At 40.0% G+C, this 10,432-nt stretch overlaps 1 protein-coding gene across 16 annotated transcripts in view; it reads left to right on the plus strand.

The window, feature by feature from the left end:
• LOC133556490 (ankyrin-2-like) overlaps positions 1 to 10,220 on the plus strand; it is a 194,167-nt gene extending 183,947 nt beyond the window's left edge. For 14 of the 16 annotated variants that reach the window (XM_061906582.1, XM_061906518.1, XM_061906560.1 and 11 more), the window contains 2 exons: positions 4,153 to 4,244; positions 7,032 to 10,220. In XM_061906582.1, the coding sequence (XP_061762566.1) occupies positions 4,153 to 4,244; positions 7,032 to 7,230 (291 nt within the window). In that variant the 3' untranslated portion in view covers positions 7,231 to 10,220. The remainder of the gene's footprint in view (positions 1 to 4,152; positions 4,245 to 7,031) is intronic. The other 2 variants (XM_061906468.1, XM_061906477.1) reach the window with 1 other exon arrangement.
• The last annotated feature ends 212 nt before the right edge of the window (positions 10,221 to 10,432 follow it).

Here is a 10,432-nt window from a genome sequence, read left to right on the forward strand (position 1 = left end):
CTACCCAGCAATGACAATCTCAAACACGTCTGGAGCTGAAGTTATAGAGAAGTTTCTTAAGCGCAAAAATGATGACTTAAAGGCCTACTGAAACCCACTACTACCGATCACGCAGTCTGATAGTTTACATATAAATCAAATCAAATCAAATCAACTTTATTTATAAAGCACATTTAAAATTTACCACAGGGGTAGCCAAAGTGCTGTACAATGGACAGGTTAAAAGATAATACAAGGACCGAGCAAACAACACAACACAAACAGAACATGATAAAAAAAAAAAAAAAAAACATAAAAACAGGTTCACAGCAAGTGTATAATGGGGCGCCATTGCAGGATGGATATCACTTAGTGTTAAAAGCAGAGGAATAAAAGTATGTTTTTAAGAGAGATTTAAAAACAAGAAGAGAGGAGGGTTGTCTAACACTCAGAGGTAGGTCGTTCCAGAGCTTGGGAGCAGCTGCAGCGAAAGCTCTGTCACCTCTAAGCTTCAGCCTTGTGTCAGGGACCGTCAGTAGCAGCTGATCGGCTGATCTTAGGGATCGAGTGGGGCAGTAAGGCTGAAGGAGGTCGGAGAGATATGTTGGCGCGAGGTAGTTTAGACATTTAAAAGCAAATAGAAGGAGTTCAAAATTGATTCGATAATGCACAGGGAGCCAGTGAAGGGACGCTAATATAGGGGTGATGTTCTCACGTCTGTGGGTCTGTGTTAGCAGACGAGCAGCAGAGTTCTGCACGAGGTGCAGGCTGGCGAGGGAGGCCTGGCTAATGCCTACATACAGGGCATTGCAGTAGTCTAAACGATTCGAGATAAAGGCGTGAATTAATTTCTCGAGGTCATGTCCTGACAGAAGCGGTTTCACTTTCGCTATTTGGCGTAATTGATAAAAGCTTTTTTGAACGGTGCTGCTGATTTGTTTTTCGAATTTAAAATCTGAGTCGAACTTTACCCCCAGGTTTGTGACACAGTCGCTGAGATACGGGGTCAGAGTGCCGAGGTCAACGTTGGGGGATGGAGAGCGACTTGGACCGAATAACATAACTTCTGTTTTGTCTTCATTTAGATTTAGGAAGTTAGCTGAAAGCCAGGCTTTGATGTCATGTAGGCAGTCAATGAGACGTTGAACTGTGTTGTTTTGTGCCATGGGAAAATAGATCTGGCAATCATCGGCATAAAAATGAAATGCAAAACCATACTTCCTAAAAATAGAACCAAGGGGGAGAAGGTAAAGCGCAAATAAGATTGGGGCAAAGATTGAGCCCTGGGGGACCCCGTGTGGTAGAGGAGCTGTGGAAGACATAAAAGTGTCTATTTTTACACAAAAACTTCTGTCGGCTAGGTACGACCGGAACCAGTTGAGGGCGGCGCCCTCAATACCCACACAGTTCTCAAGACGAGTGATTAAGGTGGCGTGGTCGACGGTGTCGAACGCAGCAGACAGATCTAAAAGCACCAGGACGACATATTTGCCAGAATCAGTTGACAGGAGGATATCGTTAAAAACTTTTAGAAGCGCTGACTCTGTGCTGTGGAGGGCTTAAACCGGACTGGAACAGCTCAGTGATACCATTATCCTCTAAGAAGGGCAACAACTGACTGTAGACAACCTTCTCTAATGATGAAATCTTAACATTGCAACACATGCAAATGCGGCCGGTTTAGTTTACTAAATTGCAATTTTAAATTTCGCGCCGAAGTATCCTGCTGAAACCTCTCGGTATGATGACGTGTGACGTCACGCATTGTAGAGGACATTTTGTTCCAGCATCGTTCCCAACTATAAGTTGTCAGTTTTCATCAGATAATTGTACAGTATTCTGGACATCTGTGTTGCTGAATCTTTTGCCATTTGTTCAATGAATAATGGAGACATCAAAGAAGAAAGCTGTAGGTGGGAAAGGGTGTATTGCGGCCGCCTTTAGCAACAAAAACACAGCCGGTGTTTCATTGTTTACTTTCCCGAAAGATGATGGTGAAGCTTTACTATGGAACAGAGCGGTCATGCGAACACGGTTGGATTGGACCACACACACAAAGTACAGTGTACTATGCAGCGATCATTTCGAAAGATCTTGTTTCGAAGAGGGTCCCTTGCGAAGGGCAGATATGGGAATCACCACCACCCGTCGACTGGTGCTGAAGAAAGGTGCGGGCCCGACCTTCAGGTTGTACAGATACGACCATATAATCTCACTAAAACACTAGTAACACAATAAGCAGATAAGGGATTTTCCAGAATTATCTTAGTAAATTTGTCTAATAACATCTGAATCGCTCCCACTGTATAGTCTGTTATTTATTTATTTTTAATTTTTTTTTTCGAGTCCTTCACTCTCACTTTCCTCCTCATCCACGAATCTTTCATGCTCGCTCAAATTAATGGGGACATCGTCGCTTTCTCGGTCCGAATCGCTCTCGCTGCTGGTGGCCATGATTGTAAACAATGTGAGGATGTGAGGCGCTCCACAACCCGTGACGTCACGCGCATATCGTCTGCTACTTACGGTACAGGCAAAGCTTTTATATTGGCAATAAAAGTTGCGAACTTTATCGTCGATGTTCTCTACAAAAATATGGCAATATCGCGAAATGATCAAGTATGACACATAGAATGGACCTGCTATCCCCGTTTAAATAAGAAAATCTATTTTCAGTAGGCCTTTAAGCTGTGTTGCACTTTATTGTTATTGACAGTTTATTTAAACATATTTATTATTATTTTAGTTGGTTTATTTTACACAACATAACTGTTTGTCATCTTATTTTTTGTTAGTTATTTTGGAAGCTTCTTATGCAGTATATTTGGTCAGAACTTGTTTTTTTAATACGTCTGACCCTAAGGTGTATATGTTAAATAAACAATCATCTTTATGATTAACACAAGGTTAGACGTAAAATTATTGAATATGATTACAATCAAGAGTAAGATTGCTCATTCAGTATATTTAATTTTATATCTATAGTGGACCATTTAACACATGTAATGTAATTTAACTTCTGTGGTCATTGTTTTGCATCTATATTTAGCACATACTGTGTGCGCGAAAACTGGCAAAGTTATACACAAACAACAGTGCCGCGGCCAGAGTGAAACCAGCACTACCTTGTTTACTTACATGACGACCTTCTTAAAGTTTTGTAATCAATTAGAAATATCCAGCAGATAATGCTCCAAGGCTGTAGAGGGAGTGTTTGACATTTTTCCCATCATGCACGCTGATGGGTGTGATTTAGAAATTTTTTTTTATGGTGTTGGGACGTTTTTCATCATAGCCACAGAGTGCAGTGAGCAGGTTGTTTGGATTGTGTCATACAAGTAAATTTCAAGGGTCAGTGATCTGATTTACTCACATTTTCCACAAGATAGCAGCATATATACAGCATTCAGAGACTGTTTTGTATTAAAAACCTCTAAAGGCTGAGTGGCCACATGCATGGACCTTTTAGCTCCTATTTCCAAAATTGTATACACTACTGAATTGGGGTCTTATGTGCACTTCTACTACCGTCTGGTTGTGTCAGAAGAGTGCAACATATAATGGAATTTGGAAGAAAAAAAAGTGCAAAAATAAGAATTAGCATGTCACCAAACATGAAGTACACGTGTGTACTTATGGACTAAGTACATCATATCAAAAGATGATTCTAGTTTGTATTCTAATTAGGGTCCAATAAGCCCAAATAGCAAGGAAAAATTTAAAAACCATGTAAACAAACAGCTTGGGCCTTAAGAAGTTAATATACATAAATGAAAGATGCAATAATCAATTTTTAATCGAACCGCAAGTCCTGAATCGTTAGGTGCCCAAAGATTCCCCCCTCTATCCCTGTTATAGAACATAACCTACGTGTGCAGGGAAATAAGTGTCTCCGTGGTATTGTACACGCAAAATCCTCATTTAAAAAGGGCAGTCTTCTGCACTTGTTATCAATTATAGACGCAGTCTTAGGATATCATCCACAACACGCCCACGAATAGCACACACAATTTTGTAGAAGCTTTTTTTTTTTTTTTTTTTTTTACATAAGCTATTAACCGTAGCACTCAGTAGATTAGGCCCATTGTGTTCAACAGACTGTAACTAAAAAAATGATTTAGTTTTGGTATAACATTTGTATCGATGATGTATGTTTTCCTCCAATGCCGCCAGGCTTTGGATTACATAGGCGGTTTAACCAGAGCAGATCTACCCCATGTGGTGGAAAGTGAGACCGTCAAAGAGGATGGAACTGTGGTCAGAAGGTGTGATGTGCATGTTGTTTCTGTGTGCGATTTGCGGATAATAGTTTTAACGATTGCTGTGTTGTAGCTTTATTACTAACATTTACTCTCATATTTTACATTTACATCAATTTAGATGAATACTTAGTTTTGTGCTTCAGGAAGAAGCCGATTAGGAATGGGTACTGAATCTGTACTTTTTTGGTAGCGACTGACGTAGAATCGAACGGTTTGTTTCGGTGGCTGGGTTATGTGGGACGTCACGCTCGTTTGCAGACTTAGTTCAGCACGTGGCGATCACCCCAGCAGCACTGAGAGCGGACTCAGCCAAACGACCTCTAAGCATACTTGCCAACCCTCCCGATTTTCCCGGGAGACTCCCGAATTTCAGTGCCCCTCCCGAAAATCTCCCGGGGCAACCATTCTCCTGAATTTCTCCCGATTTCGACACAGACAACAATATTGGGGGCGTCCTCGACAACCTGAAAAGGAAACTATTATATATGTCTCCGTTATCCATAGGTTTATCTATAACCCATAAAGTAGGCAGGCACGGAACTATTTCCAGCCAGCACGTTAATACACTGACACGCAATATCCAGATTCCCATAATGCATTGCTTCAAAACTACGGCAAGTAGTAATGTCCAAAAACATAACAGAGACTAAGCAGAAGAACGAATAAGAGACATGGCAACGACGAGTAAGAAGAAGAAGTACGCTTGCAAGTTCCAAAATGATTGGAAAAAATAATATCAGTTCATCCAGGACAGCTCGAAGGGGAAGGAGTATGCTGCCTGCAAATTTTGGAGATTAGACTTCTCCAATGAACACGGTGGCCCAACGGATATACCGTATTTTTCGGAGTATAAGTCGCTCCGGAGTATAAGTCGCACCTGCCGAAAATGCATAATAAAGAAGGAAAAAAACATATATAAGTCGCACTGGAGTATAAGTCGCATTTTTGGGGGAAATTTATTTGATAAAACCCAACACCAAGAATAGACATTTGAAAGGCAATTTTAAATAAATAAAGAATAGTGAACAACAGGCTGAATAAGTGTACGTTATATGACACATAAATAACCAACTGAGAAGGTGCCTTGTATGTTAACGTAACATATTATGGTAAGAGTCATTGAAATAACTATAACATACAGAACATGCTATACGTTTACTAAACAATCTGTCACTTCTAATCGCTAAAACCAATGAAATCTTACACGTCTAGTCTCTTACGTGAATTAGCTAAATAATATTATTTGATATTTTACGGTAATGTGTTAATCATTTCACGCATAAGTCGCTCCTGAGTATAAGTTGCACCCCTGGCCAAACTATGAAAAAAACTGCGACTTATAGTCCGAAAAATACGGTACTCATTCATGAACGGATTATATATATATATATATATATATATAAGAAATACTTGAAAATATATACATGCCCCCGCCCCCCTCCATCTCCGGAATTCGGAGGTCCCAAGGTTGGCAAGTATGCCTCTAAATAGTGAGTAACATAAGTTAAGTAATGCTCCATTTTTCCAAATATGCGCTAGCGTGATGCTAATACACATCGACTTTGCTATTGACAAGCTACTGATTAGCGTTAGTTTTTTTACACCTTCAAATTTGTTCAGGAAAACTACAACGAAGATGCACGTTGCAATCAAACAGCTGGTGCGTGATGAGCACAGTACTTACAGTATTAACACTTTGTAGGACGCAACAGACAGGAAAGACTGAACTGTCCAACACACCATAAACAAGTGTTTTTCAACCACTGTTTAGAAATACGGTCTGGTGTGCCGTTGGAGATTATCTAAATTATCCTATTTGGGTTAAAAATATTTTTTGCAAACCAGTAACTATAGTCCGCAAATTATGTGTTGTTGAGTGTTGGTGCTGTCTAGAGCTCAGCAGAGTCACCGTGTAATACTCTTTCATATCAGTAGGTACCTAATTGCTTTGTAGATGTCGGAAACAGCAGTAGGCAGGATGAAGGTAAAAAGGTATATAAAGCTTAAACCAAAAATAAACAAAAGGTGAGTGCCCCTAAGAAAAGGCATTGAAGCTTAGGGGAGGCTATGCAGAACAAAACTTAAACTGAACTGGCTACAAAATAAACAAAAAACATAATTCTAGTTAAATGGGAAACATTTAGAGCTAAAATTAATCAATTCTATGACTTTGTAACATCTTGAAGTAGAGTACTAACTTAGGTTGTACGGTTTACCAATACCAATATAGTATTGCGGTACTAATGAATCAAAAACGGTACTATACTCTGTTTGAAAAGTACCGGTTCGCCATTTATTTATTTTTTACAGGCATGACGGCGCGTTGTCACATCATGACATTGAGTACTTACAAGTACAAGTACTTACACGCTCAAGTATAGTAATTCCATCCATCCATTTCCTACCGCTTATTACCTTTGGGGTCGCGGAGGGCGCTGGTGTCTATCTCAGCTACAATCGGGCGGAAGGCGTGTACACCCTGGACAAGTCGCCTCATCTAACTATTTACAAGTTAATTGCATTTGAAAGGGTATACTTGCATTATTATGATGTATTGTCATTACATCAGTGGTTTATTTGGTCTCAAAAAATAACGGCAGTAATATCGAATATATCATCGAGCAACATCCGTTAACAAGCTGGCAGGAAGTTTTTGGTGGAAACTCAGGGAGACCTTCGGTTGGAAAAGGGCGTTATAATGGATGGTTTTCCATTGATTTTGTTAAAGAGTGTTTCTTCTACCACCAAGGATGCCGACTCACCCGTTCTGGACTCCTCTCTCTCTTGCAGGGCCCACGTGCGTGAAGGTCACACCCTCAGACAGACGGTGGTGCAGGGAGCTGGGCAGCGCAAACAGGTCCTTCTCGAGCAAGTGGACGGCCCCGCCGAGGGCTCCAAACCCCACGAACTCCAGCGGCATCTGCACCAGCTCTTTCACCACTTCTACCAAGAACAAGAGGAGGACCGTGACGGCGACGAGGAACAGTAGAAGAATGTGTAACGCACTAATTTAAGGTGTCCTCCCCACCCCGCACCTCCCACTACTTCTCCTATGCATTTGCCACATGTAATCTTAGCGCGCACCTACAAGCTACCAGTCTTCCCGTTACAGCCAAACAAACGTCGTCCATGATGAGACATTTCCTTCCCTTGCTGGGTGTGTTTCGAGAATTTATCGTTTGCCTTGTTTTGTGACCAAAGATGAGTTGTGTTTTTTCCTGATCAGTCTTAGGTTTCATGTCAAGAAAGTCTTGTCATCTAAAAAAAAAATGCCATTCAGAGTTAGCCCAATTGAACTCTTAACCTTGGAACCATTCTCCGGTGAGGACGCTCGGACGTGGCGATAAGTCGCAGAAAGACTTTGCGGAATAATCCCGGCAAAGAATAGACATCGCACTCGAGTCACGTGGAGTGCATTTATTTAACCGCTGCTGCTGCTGCTGTGTTTCCGTGTAGGCCGCGTGTAATCCGTCTTTTGGGCATTCTGATATACAAGAATTTCATCTAATCTTGACAATACCGACATCTGTAGCCTAGGGGTGATTAATCAACGGTGTGAAAAAGAGCAGGCATGACTAATCAACATCAGCTTTGTCGTTTTCATCTTGTTTGTGGATTATGTTTTAATCAGACAGACTTTTCTCTGCACTGCGTCCTAAACGATTGATGGTCTTATGGTTGTTATGTCATCGGTCCCTGCATGACCCGGTCGCCATTGGATTCATTTTGGATCGTCTGAGCGAGTGGTAGATACGTTACTCTGGTGTCCGATAATTAGATTATAGTAAGGAAAGGACTCACATGGCCCCATTCCTGGAGAGTGGGCATGCAATCTGCTGAAATGATGGAAAGTACCACTCTAGGTGGGGGGCAAATGATCGATTTTTGGATGCATCGCATTTGGGACGTGGGCAATTGTAAAATCCATGAGTAAACATCAATAGTTGATTATTTATTTATTGTAAATAAAGTATTGCAGACAGTTCCACCTCACAGAGAGAGCCGACCAGCTTCTTTATTTTAGGACACATAATAAATATAACAAGGATGAATTTGACTGTTTCTTGTTACAAACGCACCGTTTTTAAAAGTTGCATGTGATGAATGCAATGTAAAACTGCATCAATATACATTACAGGCCAAAAGTTTGGACACACCTTCTCCTCATGCAATGTGTTTTCTTTATTTTCAAGACTATTTACATTGTACATTGTCACATCAAAACTATGAATTAACACATGTGGAGTTATGTACTTAACAAAAAAAAAGGTGAAATGACTGAAAACGTGCTAGTTTCTTCAAAATAGCCACCCTTTGCTCTGATTACTGCTTTGTGCACTCGTGGCATTCTCTCAATGAGCTTCAAGCCCTTTGCACACTCTTGGCATTCCCTTGGCTTCAAGAGTTAGTCACCTGAAATGGTTTTCCACTTCACAGGTGTGCTTGAAACTCATCGAGAGAATGCCAAGAGTGTGCAAGGCAGTAATCAGAGCAAAAGGTGGCTATTTTGAAGAAACTAGAATATAAAACATGTCTTCAGTTTTTTCACCTTTTTTTTGTTACGTACATAACTCCCCTTGTGGCGAAACGAGAGCTGAGCCAGAAGGCAAACCTCTCGGTCTGCCGAGCTATCTACATTCCTACTCTCGCCTATGGTCATGAAGTGACCATAGACATGACCGAAAGAATAAGATGGCAGATACAACGCTTCAGGATTCCCCAGGAGGAAGTTGCTAATGTTGCTCTGGAGAGGGAAATCTGGGGGTCTCTGCTAGAGCTGTTGTCCCCGCGACCCGATTCCGGATAAGCGTTTGAAGATGGACGGATGAATAACTCCACATGTGTTCATTCATAGTTTTGATGAAAATAAAGAAAACACATTGAATGAGAAGGTGTGTCCAAACATTTTGGCCTGTACTGTATATAAAGACGCATCAATAATCGATTTTTAATACAATTGTAGCTCCTGAGTGGTAATGGAATGGCAAGGTGCCCAAAGATTCCTACCTCCACCATGTAGCAAAGTTGGAATCGCCGCAAAACACATTTTAAAACGCTCAATGCTTCAATTTGTCACGTTTCATGTGTCGGGTAAACCGCGGCGAATGGGACCATATGAATACCCTTCCTACTGTACATCATTGGACTCCTGCTGTACCCCTCATTTGTTATTATTTATTGTAAAATCGTTCACATTTTGCCATTAAGAGAGGTCAATTGGTGTTGTTGTTTTTTTGATGTGTTTATGATTATTCACATGTGTTGAGCGTTTGGGAGTGAAAGTTGTATTTAAATTTTTTTTTTGGAGTATGCATTACTTTATGTTCACCAACTGTAGAAACAGATTGATTTTACACAACCGTGATTTGCACTCCTGAATGTCAGGATGGAAAGCCTCCATGCTGTTTGTGCACTAGCTGTGTTCAAATCAAATATGTCCTTTTTGTGTCATTCTTTTTTGGGCAGCAGGATAGAGACCGGTTTAGTGCTTCAATAAACCATTATTCCCTGCTCAAAGCATCGCTACTGTATGTAAATCTATCATGTTTTCATGTCACCATCACTGTTTGTTTACTTTGTGATTTAGAGAGAGGACTAAAACATGCTTTGTGGAGGTTCACTGTGACCGGTATATATATATATATATATATATATATATATATATATATATATATATATATATATATATATATATATATATATATACATATATGTCTATATATATATATATATATATATATATATATATATATATATATATATAGACATATATATATATATATTCATATATTTTTCATTTGGAGAAAATATAAGCACCCCTTTTTCTGTGATTCTGACAGTTATATACTCACATGATGCATATGTATAGATATCTATAAGGGCATGTCTTGCTGTTAAAACTTAAAAAGATCCAACAAAATGGCTGCAGTGTGTTTATGGCTGACAAATGAAAGCTGAGAATAAAACTTTCAAAATTAATTTTTGTGCCTGAACTATTTATATTTGGGTAGACGGTTGGCCGCAGACCTGTTTATCTCATTATTTTATTATTTGAAGTATGCTGGCTGTTGCCCTGTTAGCATGATGCAATTAATACGCAAACAATGCTAGTGTTAGCATGCTATTGTTTTTTTTGCCAGCGTTTTAGCTATAACGTCAGCAACGTTAGTATGCAAACATTTAGTGCGAGC

This window comes from Nerophis ophidion, linkage group LG01, assembly GCF_033978795.1.
Source record: "Nerophis ophidion isolate RoL-2023_Sa linkage group LG01, RoL_Noph_v1.0, whole genome shotgun sequence".
In the NCBI taxonomy this organism is placed as follows: Eukaryota; Metazoa; Chordata; class Actinopteri; order Syngnathiformes; family Syngnathidae; genus Nerophis; species Nerophis ophidion.